Raw genomic sequence first — 12950 nt, 5'->3', positions numbered from 1 at the left:
AGAGATGGGCTAGTCCAGGTGCGAGAGTTAGCCTAGAAGAGGCTAGATAGAAATGGCCAAGCAGTGATTAAATGAACACAGTGTCCGTGTAATTATTTCGGGGCATAAGCTAGACAGGCAGCCGGGGTGTTGGGGACGCAGCCCGCCGCTCCTATTACTACACAACTTTTTATTTTATTTTATTTTTTTTTTCCCAAAACAGGGTTTTACTGTAACTTTGGAGCCTGTCCTGGAACTAGCTCTTGTAGATCAGGCTATCCTGGAACTCACAGAGATCCACCTACCTCTGCCTCCCAAGTGCTGGGATTAAAAAAGGCCTGCGCCACCACGGCCCATCAGTAAACACCTTTTTCAAGGTATAATGAAATATGAAATAAAATCTAAACAGAAGAAAACCCACTACACCAGCAACTGAAGTTAAAGTAATTTACATATAAATACTGGGAAAAAAAACTGGCTCCAACATTTAATTTTTAAAAATATTTTTCTTTCAGGGTACCAGCTTCTCAAAGTTGTGTCTCATTGGCCTCACTGGAAGGCTTGGCAAAGACTCGCTTGTAAGCCTCACCTCCAGAGCTCAGTTACTGAGGGTCGCTGATGGAGTCTCCCTGGAGACAAGTGTCCAGAGATAGATCACTCACATCGATGGGGACCACACTCAGCAAGCATGTCACAAGTTACAGGGCTAAGAAGCAGAACCCAAACTTCTGGAGCTAAAAAATGTTAAGGTGCATGGCTCCATGAAAGCATTGGTAGCTTTAGCAAAATGCACAACCCTCTCCTCAGTGTTTCATTTCTCAGTCTGCAAGATGGGATGAATCGCCCTGTCACATGACTTGTGGACATTTTTAAGATATGAAAACTGGGCATCACGGTGCCCAGGAGATATGAACTATTGTTCTTGTTATTACCCTCATCATCGATGAACATTTTCCATAGGAAGGACCTCTACTCAAGGCTGGCCTAGGACACTCCCAGGTCCAGGACTCCCTCCCTCCCAGTACTTCACCACAATTCATCCTTCTTGACTTGTTGCTGATACTGTTTGCAGTGGACAGCTGTGATGGGTTGATCAAATCTCAGGGAGTGTGGTCATTTCCTCACCCACCTTCCTGGCCATCAGGACCTGAGCCTGGTACATAGATGCTCAATATTGTTCCGTTTTCTTCTCATCATGTCTATAGGTCTGTGGGAAAAGGTGGTACATGGCATCCAGCGTCTCTTCCACTAATGAGGTCCAAATCAAAGTGTAGTCTATATCTAAATGGGCCCGAGAATCGCTCTCCAAGACACTTTCTCAATTCTGTCCCCCACCAAGGCTTCTCTGAGGAGATGTAGCTAGCTGCTACTCTGAGACCACTCACTGAGCCGGCTGGCTTCTGGAGGCTTCTGCTACAGGCTGGGGGTGCAGCCCAACTTGTGAAACCACTGCTGGCAGAGAACTCAGAAAAGCTGGGCTCGAATTCTAGCTATATCATCAAGAACTGTGCTGAAGCCATTCAATGCTCCCCGGCCTCAGTTTTCTCATCTGTGGAAGGGCTCTATGGATGACTATACAGGTTTACTGCCAGGAGTAAACAGGTTAATAGATGAAGCCCTCCTGTTAGGCACTGAGGGAATAAGAGGGTTACAGGTCAGTCGGAGGCCTGAGCTGACACAGGGCTGAGTCACCTCTGGGAAAGGAACATCTTCCACAAGGAAGTTCTGCCTAATTTTACAAGGTCTCCATACCAGTGAGCAGTGAGCAGAGAGTCTATGATAAGAGACCCCCAGCGAAGTCCTCTGTGTGCCATGGGAATTCTTCAACGGAGCCCTGACTCTGCAGTAAACACCATAATGCATTACCTGCCTCACCCACAGTCTGCTTTGGAGGTCAGCTACTGTATGACCTTACTCTTAGAAATGCATTGTATGCAGTATTGCTATCAGGGACTCTTGTCAGGCCTCTGAAAATCCACCAACACGGACGCTTCCCAGCCTGAGGTGGGACCATGGGAGTCAAGTAGGCCCTAGGGGGTGCAGTGTGCCCTAGCACTACCCTCATCGGCAAGCGACAGGAAGTTTGGGTAGTGCTTAGAAAGAGAAGCTGTCACCTATGATCCAATGGTTCCGATGTACATTGCACCCCCTGCTATAAAAAGCTAGCTAATCCTAGACAGAATTAGGAGCCGAAAGTTTGGACTTCAGTCTCACTAGCCAGGAAAACTCAAGGATAAAATTGCTTCTCATACTTGGATAGCGACGGACTGAATCAATCCCTTCGCATCTACTAATATGTGGCGCTCATCCGTTTAGCTGGAGGACATGCTCTGCCTCTGGCATTCATGATGACAGATCTGGGGCTGCCGGAAGACGCAGTGCTGCTGGCTCACTCGTTTCTGTAGCCAGACTGATTGAGATGCAGCATATTCATCAGGCTGTCTCTGTTGATGGAGTGGAAGAGGCAAAAAATGACCAGTTCCAGGAACATGGAAAATCAGCTCAAACTGTGAGTGTCACAGATCCTTAAAATCCACAAGAGGGTTGTACTTCCGACACAACAGCTCTGGCTGATGAGTTCAGACAAAGAAATGAAGATGGGAGAGGATTTCTGTCATCAGGTTCTCTTGATGGAGGACTCCAGGCCCTTAATGTCAATCAATGGAGGCTAAATGACCCCACATGGAAGATCCCTAGTCCAAAACCCTGAAAGGCTCACACATCTTAGATATCCCATACCTGGCCTTACGTGATGGATCAGAGTAAAAACGCATGCTCACAGAAAATACTATATACAATTACCCACAAGCTATACATATGTGGTATATATGGAAAATAAATTCTGTGATTCTATCTGGACTCTGTAACCAAGATGATCCACTATATCACATAAATGAAAATATTACAAAATCTCAAATAATCCCCAAATCTGAAGCACTCCTGGTCCCAAGTGTTTCAAAGAAAGGCATCCAAGCCACCCACTTCCAGTCTCTTTTCATACAACTACTGATGAACTTTTAAACGGGCACCTGTAAGTACTGATGTGTAGTTACTGGTGTGTGTGTGTGCAGTGTTAATTCACAAAGGTGCCGGAAGTATTTCTCCGTCATTTGTCACCTGGTTTCAGCACGTTAGATGCTCTGATCTCCTTTTGGAGACACAAGTTAGAAAACTTGTAGAAACCCCAAGACATAAGAAACCCGTGAGACATGCACTTAGTACTTAAATTATAGGACTGTATCATTGTTCCCCTTGCCCGAATGAGAGAGCTCACCGGAACATCATCACTTTCTTCAACATGGTAGCCTACCCCAGGGGCTTCATGGTAGACTGAAGTCTTGCTTTGGTCAAAGAGAAAATATTCTGACTGACCTTTTGTAAGGCCATTTATGCAGAAGGAAGTGCGCAACATTCAATGCCCCATATCAGGCCAAGATATGGTAACGATAGCTTGTGTCAGGCATTTGTAATCAATACATCCAGAAACCTTCCAGAATCCCGAAATTGAAGGCCATCATAGCAGACGCCACCAACAGCAAATGAATTTGGTTTGAACCCCTCTCTTTCTGAATACTTCATTCTCAAACCTACTTTTCCCAATAGCATCTTGGGAGGATTACAGTGAAGACCATATTTCATTGAAAAGAATTGATGGGTAGCAGATAAGGGTCATTTACCCACTAAGCCGTGCTGGCATGCCACCCTTGCAGGACATGCAGTTCAATAAGATTCTTTTTAATAGAGTTGCCAATAACAGCCAGGTGACTCCTCTCCAAGAATTACCACTGAAATAAAGGCACTCATGCCAACAAATGCATGCTGAGAAGGTGTGTGATTCTTTCGCTAGACATCACAAATCACCTATACAAAAACACATGATACTATTCATTTTTTATAACAATGGATGAGTGTTATTGTTGGTAGAGAGATTTTGCTACAGGGTGGCATGTCTCTGAGCCTTCTCCAGGATAAGCAAACAATGTGGGGGAGGTCCAGATGTGGACAGCAGGAAGGGAAGTCCGCTTCATGTTGGGTTGTGGAAGGCTATTTATATGTGAGAGAGGATTTGATGAAAACCACATTCATCAGGATGAGCAAGACCATGCCCATCTCGTCCCAGAACACTAGAAACAGAAGATGCAGCCACAGGGAATGCCGCTTTAAATTTAGAACAGACAGAAGAAAGTACTACATCGAGAATGCAGGCATCTACTATAAGGGAGGATATGCAAGGGGAAGCTATATATTAATTCAAACAATGGATTCAAAGAGATTTTATGTAGAGAAAACCAAGAATCGTTTCCACTCATCTCTAGCCTTTACTCTCAGGTTTAGCGCACTGATTCCTAAAAGGCCTCAGCAATGGGGGCCCCTTGTTTCCCCAAAGTGGGCATCAGTGGGATACACATAGCAGGGGACACAGCAAACTAAATTCTTACCCACATGAAACCTACCTCTTGGAGAGTTTTTTTTTTTCAATGTCCAAGAGAGCTGTGAAGCAAAGAGCCGCTGCCAGTGGGCAGGTCTTGGGAACTTCAGCTATTAAAATAGGCAGAGCCTTCCTGGCTCAGATCTGTGGTACCCGTCGGGTTGTGTGTACAAACTGTGATAGGCTCCCCACTAACCTTTTGAAACTCATCCCTGCTCGGTTCACAGGCACCACGAGCAGAGCATTTCTTTCTAACAAGGCACTGTAACTCAGGTACAGCGACCGTCAAGATGGGGTCCTATTTACTGGCTGCTGCGTGGTTTGAGATGTGAGCTGCAAAATCTGCCGTAGCAAACTGGTACACATGGAGGAGCAGTTACGGAAGACAGCCACTGGTGTAAGGAAAGCCATGTGATCCCGGAATGTGCTCTAGTGTGGGAGAGTCTAGGCTTTGAGGAGCGTGTACCATCTGATAACTCTTGAAAAATCAACAAGTCCACCTTTTCCCATGTCTCCTTCATTGAAAACAAAAATCTATTTACATATACTCTGACCTGAGCATCAGAGTCCAATTACAAACTGCAGAACAAGAGTTTGCAAGAATCTAAGATGGGACCTTCACTTTTTAAAATGTTTATCTTCCTCCTACCGCTGTTAGGCGGGGAATGTACAGATGCCGCTAGGCCCCTTCTGTGTTGACAGTAAAGCAGCTACTTATGCACTATAGGAGGTGAAAAAAAAATCAGGGCCCTTAGAGTGAGGAGCTGTATTTTGTGCAAATTCCGAGTGGAGACTATATCAAGAGCATGGCTTTTAAACTTATTTGGGCTTCGTCTTAAATGGTAATTTTAATTCGCTAGCTTCAAGAAGAGATCTGAATCTGGGCCCAGCACTCGGGACTCAGTGTACGTGTGGCTTGTGTTGGCCAGTGTGCCAGAGTTTTGTCGGAGAGGAACTATAGCCAGAACCCAGTCTTCCTTGTCAGTCTCGACCACAGATGCCAGCACCCACAGTCACTGGTAACTGGTGTTGACCGCAAGGTTCTGAAGGGGGCAGAACTGCTTAGCTCTCTTTGAGCTTTCTGGGCCTTACATCAGGGGCATCGAAGAAACCTTTCCAGTTAAGGCCAGTCCATGTTTAAAGCTTGGACTTAGCCACGGTTCATCTTGAACTTATTGACACGGACATGCCACATGGAATAGCCCAGGTGACAGACCACCTCCCCTGGCACATACGCCATAAGGTGCAGCAGTATTTCTTCGCTGTAACCATCCCTGGCAGGTGCCAGGCAACTAGAGAAACCCCAGTTGGTGCATAGCTTGCAGGGACTTTCCTCTAACCAATTCAGATGGTTTACTTAACCCTTCTCCCCTTTCTGAAAACACCACAGAGGCTCTACCTTGTTCCTGCTTCTGCTTCCTAATCACCCTTAGGCTCCCCTCAGAGCCATATATGGGGGAGCCTAGCTTCTGTCTCTAGGGCTGTAAGGTTAACAGGCTTGCATTTTCCGCTTGCCTGACCCAAAAGAACACAGAATACCTTCAAAGCATCAGTTACCAAGAAGTGTAAACTGTCTACCTCCATATAAGGCCTCTGTGCTATGAGCAATTTTTTCCCCATTTACTGGGTCAGAGAAAGCCTAAGTCCACAGCACCCTAATCTTTGGAAGGTGAAGGCAGAGGTGGATGCACCCAGTTGTGCAGGGCTAAAGAAGGGAACGAGGAAGGCGCAGGTAGACTGTCAGAGAGAGAGAGTGGGGTGGGGAGCAAATTTGGAAATAAATCTGAGAGCAACCCCGCAATAAAATGCCATTATGTATCCAAATAGGACTGTAGAACAGAGAGACTACTATAAATAGGAACACTGGCTTCGGCTTAACGATCATTGCACCTAGTCTCATTAGACATGCCTAAGTGCTGGCACTGGGAAATTCTACAGGGCACAGATGGTGTTCGTTAGGCAAAATTGTAGTCGCAGACACTATGCTATATTGAAATTTGCAATCACTGAAGTTTGCTGAGAGTACAGTCGTTTCTTGATGAACACTAGAAGTCCTTGCCAGAGCCACTCTGGCAGAGGCTCAGGGGCCTTACATCAAGTGGCTAGTATGTGCACAGGGCTACGCACACCTCCTGTGTATGTCAAAGAAGCTACTGGTTTTGTTACAGTACCTAGCACGCTGGGAATGTTGTAACATACAACAGTGATCACTACATGTTTATGTTTGTATCATTTTTTTATTATTGTTATTGGACCTTGAATTTCAGCCTTCAAAATGATGAAAAATAAATTTCTTTAAAAATATTTCTTAAAATTTATTTTATGTGTGTGAGTGTTTTGCCTGCCTGCACGCATGTGTGCCATGTTTGTGTCTGGTGCCTTCAGAGGTCAGAAGAGGGTGACGGATCCTCTAAAACTGTAGTTGCAGATGGTTGAGAACCACTGTGTGGGTGCTGAGGACTAAATGTGAGTCCTCTGCATGTGCAACAAATGTTCTGACCCACGGAGCCGTTTCTCCAGACCTGCAAAAATTAATTTTTGTTGCATAAAACATTTTGTCTATATTAATTGGTATGGCAGCCTGAGCAGGCTAACGTAAGTTATGAAAATAAAGAAGTAGGTCTTCTAACTTGTTAATTGGATGTACACACACAAAGATTAGAAACCAAGAAAGCTGGTGATCTACCAGCTGCCTAGCCACAATCGACATCTTGGTATTTTTGATCATCTTTCGTGAGAAGGAGGTAGGAAAGAGAATGGTATGTATGTCAAGGACTAAAGAGTACCTAGTAAGGTTCTCAAACAATGCTAGCTGCCCAGCTGCTACCCAGATGTGACAGTCAGTCCACGAAGCCATGACATCATGAGTTACTCTTCATTCACCTGCTACATATAGGGTGCCTGCTTCTCCCTGGTTCCTCATTCAGAAGGTACTGGTTAGTCATGTAATGTTTAAAGTAAGATCCTTGGTAAGGATGCTAGGGAAGCCATTGGTGGAGACTTGGGAAGGTGGGAGACAGGGTTTTGTCCTGATCACATTTTTCCCTCTGGGCTCATTTGAGTAAGAACCCATTTTGAGGCTCATTCCCCTTGGACCACAACACAGGCAGTGCCACTGGAGACTGTGCTTCTAGAAAGGCAAGACTTTAATACCCAACAACTCCTGACCCTGTCTCCTCTGTTACTAGGCAGGCTGATGATGGAGAAGATGGAGAAGAGAACGTGGGAGAGGAAGACAACAAGAACACAGAATGAATGAGGGCCTCTCTCCACTCGACTGAAGAACTGAGAGTTGGAAGATACACATTCCCCAAGGCCACTGATAAAGCAAATCCTACAGAAGAGAGTTCTGCATGCCACTGAATGTGAAGTTGGATACTGCTCCCATCCAGGCTCACATTTCCTCCACATTTTGTTAGTCCACTGCCCACTTCTTTCAACCGTGCTCAGGGCCTTTCAATCGTCCAGCATTTCCTTTCAAACACACAGACAGAACAAAAGTGAGAACATACTAGTCACTCACAAGTCTTAATTTAGACTTCTGGAGTTCTTAGTTGATTAATTCCTTCTGACATGGCCCAGATGTCTCTAGAGCAATTAGTAACAGAACGGGGTTAGCAGGGCTCTTCATGGTGATGCAGACTCATTATGACTGATTGCTCATTTATGAAAATGAAGCAATGAAAATGAAATCAAATGGAGTTTAGACCCAAAAGGATAGTGCTAGCTTGACAGTCCCTAGACATCAACACCTCTCCTGATCTTATCTTGACCATATTTAAGAGACAACCACACCCAAGACAAGGCTGGAATGTATTTTTATACATGTACTCCAAACCATATGGTGCTGATGCTCATAGATCATAGAGACGTACTCAGATAGCCTCGGTCCCTCATGTACAGGCTCCTATGCATAGCGGACCCACCTAAGCTTCTGAGCTCACAGTGAGGTTGCCATGTTATTTCATCCATTAGATAGCTAAATAAATGAGAGGGTGTTGTGAATTAAAAGTCTGTAGCTATTCTTGCCTATCCTTCTTCCACTGCTCGTGGATTCTTGCCAGCTCATATTGCAATGATGAGATAAGTTTTCCTGGCTCAGATAATTCCACTCAATGCTACTACTAATTCTGAGGCGCACAGCCCATAGTTACCTTTATTGGTTTCTGACAAACGTCTTCAACTGTTTCCTATTTATGTTCAGTCTACACAGTGACTCAGGAAGGGTCTCTTTGTTTGTTTGTTTGTTGTTTTGTTTTCTAAGACTGGCCTCATTACCTAGTCCTAGCTGCCTGAAACTGCCTATGTTCACTAAGCAAGTCTACGTTTAGAGAGATCTTCTTGTCTCTGCCTCCTAAGTGCCAGGATTAAAGGTACGTGCAACCCACTATGCCTGTGCTCCAGGAGGATGATTTAAGGGCTCATTCCATCATAGCATCCCAAACCCTCCAAACCTTGCTACTTCTAAGGAACAAAATACAAATCTTTGCAGGTCACCACCTGGTGAAGCCCGTTTCTAGGTGCTTTTAATTAAACCCTCAATGGCACCTTTATCCCAGCCGAGCCACTGAAGTGACCCTAAAACATCTCTACCTCTGAGCCTTCTCCAGAGATTTCTTTCAGAGACTCCCTTCCCCAGTTATCTATGAATGTCCTTCACCCCGTGAAGGTCAACAGCCTTCAGTCTTCTTCAGGGGCCCTTTGTGAGACTTCACCAAACTATAGCTCTACTCTGAATGGCATTTGCTCGAACGTTCTAATACAATCACCCTTGGTGTCTTAGAGGCCTGCCTTAGGACTCCCGTGAACCCCCAAATCCAAACATGTGTAAGCCCCTTCTACAAAATAGCATGGTATTTGAATAGATCCTACACACGGTTCCCCTGTACCTTAAATTATCTCCAAATGACATATACTCCCTAGTTCAATGCAGATACTGTGTAAATAAATGTAACATCATGTTATTTAAGGAAATTGCAAGAAAAATCAGTCTGAATACATTCAGTACAGAATTTTTTTTTTTTTTTTGGTTTTTCGAGACAGGGTTTCTCTGTGGTTTTGGAGCCTGTCCTGGAACTATCTCTGTAGACCAGGCTGGTCTTGAACTCACAGAGATCCGCCTGCCTCTGCCTCCCGAGTGCTGGGATTAAAGGCATGTGCCACCATCGCCCGGCTCAGTACAGAATTTTTAATAAATATATTTGATCTGTGGTTGGCTGAATCACAGATACAGAACTGATGGATACAGAGGGCTGATGGAGTATATATTCATTAAACTAGCACAGAATTGTGCCCAATTTGGCTATAACTCAGTGTTCTGACTATGGCAGGCATGTTGAGCAAATATGTACACCATGGGCATGCAGGGGTTTCTTTTGCACAGGCTTGAATTCTTCTTAAGGGGTGTTTGCTGTCCAAGGTGTAAAGGGTATATAACTTTGACTTTGTAATTCTAATCCTAGAAATACCCCGTTGAAACCTTAAAAGGACATATGCAGGCTACTACAGATGCTCACTGCCCTATTTTTTACAGAAGGGAGTGTAGAAGAGCCCTTAGATCTGCACCAAGCAGCTGATGAAACCACACTGTACAACAGCTGCTAACACAGGATCCAACTCATACATTGTTATGTGCAAAAAGCAGCTGGGAAGGCAGTATATAGAGTGAGTTTGATTTTTTTTTCTAGACAGTGGGTAAATGCCTTAGTCAGAGGCCTTTTTCCCTTTGATTTTATGTGGATTAGAATGTTGAGACACTAAACCGATGTGTTAACTAGTTCTTAGAGAGACAACGGCCCTTTTACACCACAAACACCCAGCCGAGATGGATGGGGGCATTGGCATAATGCAGTTTGACACCAGTCTGTGTTGAAGCTGAACTGTATAGAGAGATGCCCTGCTGCTGTGGGGACAGTCAACCGATGTCCTAGCAGGTGAGGTGCTCAGGTTCCCATCGTGCTTCCAATGCAGAGTCCTCTCAGCCCTGGAAAAGTCACTTTCTTTTCTTGGCTTTCAGTCTGTCTACTGTGAGTATGTTTTCTTACTTGCTCCCTCAGGACAAGTTAAAGTGTAATAGAGATCACTTAGATACATACTATTTGAAAAAAACACTAAGTATATTGTATAAAATTGTATAATGTTGACCGATTAGATCAACACGTAACTCCATACCTGTGCATACATTCATTAGCCACACAGAGTGAAGGAAGAAAACGCATTTTAGAGCAACTTTGATAAGCCTGTGATTCCTCTAAAGGTATCTCCCACACTTCTTATTGGTTAGATTATCGCTATTGCTTTTTGAGACAGGCTGACCTCTAACTTGCTGAGGAACCCCAAGATGATCTTGAACTTCTGATCCTCCTGCCTCTACCTCCCAAGTAATGGGATTACAGCAATGCACTACTATGCTTAGCTTCTTTCTTTTTAAAGAGAATTGACAGTAAGTGAATGAAATTAGTTTTAATTGCAGAAATATTCTAGACTTTAGATCAATAACTTACAAACATTTAAAGCCTTAACAGACTCATTATGAAGGAAGCAAAGCACTTTTCTTTGCCTGTGTAAACATTTTGACATTGATTCTAATGTGCCCAGATGGGCAATAATCTTGAATCGGTCACATAAATACAAAGTACATATTTACAGATACACATATGACAGATAACACCGAAGGCTCTTGGCATATGGCTGGCAATTGCATATCAAATGCTTCTTGACACAGAGACATAAACTCTGGTCGTGACCTCATGTACCGACACACACATACAAACACCCCAACACCCCATGGCGTCATCTTCCCAGCGTTGCCTATTCAGGCTTCAGATAAAAAGAATCAGAGAGAAAGAAACTATCCCGTGAAGGGAGGGAGGGAGGGGGCTGTGCGCCTTGGGAGAGGTTGGACTTACCTGTTAAGTGGTTGGCAATCCGGGCAGTGGGTTTGGGAGGCAGGGCCGGGGGCTGCTTGAGAAGGGATAACTGCTTCACTGGGGTCTCCTCATGGTCTCCAGAGAAAGCAGCAGGTTTTTTGGGGGGCAGGAACAGAACTGGTTTGGCTGAAGGATCTTGGGACAGGAGGACTCCAGACTCACTGGCAGAGGGACTCTCTTGAGACACTGAGGGGACAACCACATGACACACAGGAGACATTACACAAACGCAGTGCAGGCCAGCCAGGCACACAGGACAGGGACACTGGCAGCCCAACAAGATAGCAAAGTGAAACCCACTGCAGGCCACAATGGGCACAGGGAGAGCTAAAGCAGGGACAAGAGAAATCCAAGAAAGCTGGGGGGATGGAGGGGGAGGGGTAGGAAAGGGAGGATGAGGAAGACAGAGGAGAGATGAGGAGAAGCAAGAGGGCGAAGGGGGAGGGGCAAGGGCATCGCCTCATGACAAAGGTCACCACTTCAAACTGAGCCTGCATCATCCAAAGTTCACAGATGCTCTGCTGTGTGACTCAGGAGACCACAGGCACAACCAACAGGACATGACTAGCACGGGGACTTTGAGTCCTCTAAACTGAACAAGAAGAGCTGGGCCCTTTTCTTGAACCCCTGGGCTCTTCCTTTGCTGAGGGAAGACAGAGATGGGCCACACACTGGTGGAGGTTATTGGTGATATCCACTGGGTCTCGCTCTCTGGTCCATAATACCCAGGTGGCAGCTGACACGGTGGACACTGGCAGGCTATGCACAGAGCCTTGAGTGGCTGCTCCTCCAGAGTGGCTAGGACTGAGGGCCAGGCTCTCAATGAAGGACACACTCTTGCCCTGCCTGGCCTTGTAAATTCTCACAAGGCAGTGAATGTGCAAAGGCTCCACCTTTTTATTTGTCCAGTTCCTTTACTTCCTGCTTGCCAGACTTCCCATTGTCTTCTCTATTCCCTTCCTTCCCCTCCACCTTTTTTCCAGGTTCTCGTACATTCTAGGCTAGTTAACCTTGAACTTCCAATTCTCCTGTTTCTACCTCCTGAGTGCTGGGATTGCAAGGCATGTACCACCCTCCCTTGGAACTAACTAGATACTTGGTACTAGGGATTGACCCCAGGGCATAGTGCAGGCTGGGTAAGCACCTTAGCAACTGAGTCACATCTTGGCTCCCACTGTCTGGTTTCAACTCTCCCCCATCTCTTCACTCAGGCCTGCCTCTTGTTTTCCCCACAGGAGCCTCCTGATAGGTTCCTTTGTTGAGTTGCCATGAAGAGGTAGCCTACTGCTTCCTATTATGCTAGGAACCTGGGTAAGCATGGTAAAACCCCGGGACTCGACTGGGGTGGTAGGCTTCACTTAAAGACGCCAACTGCCAGATTTCAGTGGTACAAGGGACATTGGGTTGAAAACTGAAAATCACTGCTCCTGCTTGAAAATTCTAGGGGGCAAGATATAGCTCAACCGCCTGTCCCCTGCCTTCCACGACTGTCACAAGGAGGCAGTGTATAAAGAATTCTTCCACTCTACTGCCTTCCTTTTCCTCTGGAGAAAGTAATGTTATATAACAACTCAACCCTGCAAAGAACCCTTGACACCCTGAGGATTCCCCAC

General features: G+C 45.4%; 1 protein-coding gene across 6 annotated transcripts in view; it reads right to left on the bottom strand.

Annotated features, from left to right (window-relative positions):
* Positions 1-12950, bottom strand: part of Phactr1 (phosphatase and actin regulator 1) — a 431785-nt gene that overhangs the window by 63865 nt on the left and 354970 nt on the right. For 5 of the 6 annotated variants that reach the window (XM_026782882.1, XM_026782883.1, XM_026782885.1 and 2 more), the window contains one exon: positions 11317-11523. The exons of the other annotated variant lie outside the window; for it this stretch is intronic. In XM_026782882.1, the coding sequence (XP_026638683.1) occupies positions 11317-11523 (207 nt within the window). The remainder of the gene's footprint in view (positions 1-11316; positions 11524-12950) is intronic. 6 annotated transcript variants of the gene reach the window in all.

This window comes from Microtus ochrogaster, chromosome 16 (assembly GCF_000317375.1).
Source record: "Microtus ochrogaster isolate Prairie Vole_2 chromosome 16, MicOch1.0, whole genome shotgun sequence".
NCBI lineage: Eukaryota > Metazoa > Chordata > Mammalia > Rodentia > Cricetidae > Microtus > Microtus ochrogaster.
This window is presented reverse-complemented; position numbering and strand designations above follow the sequence as displayed.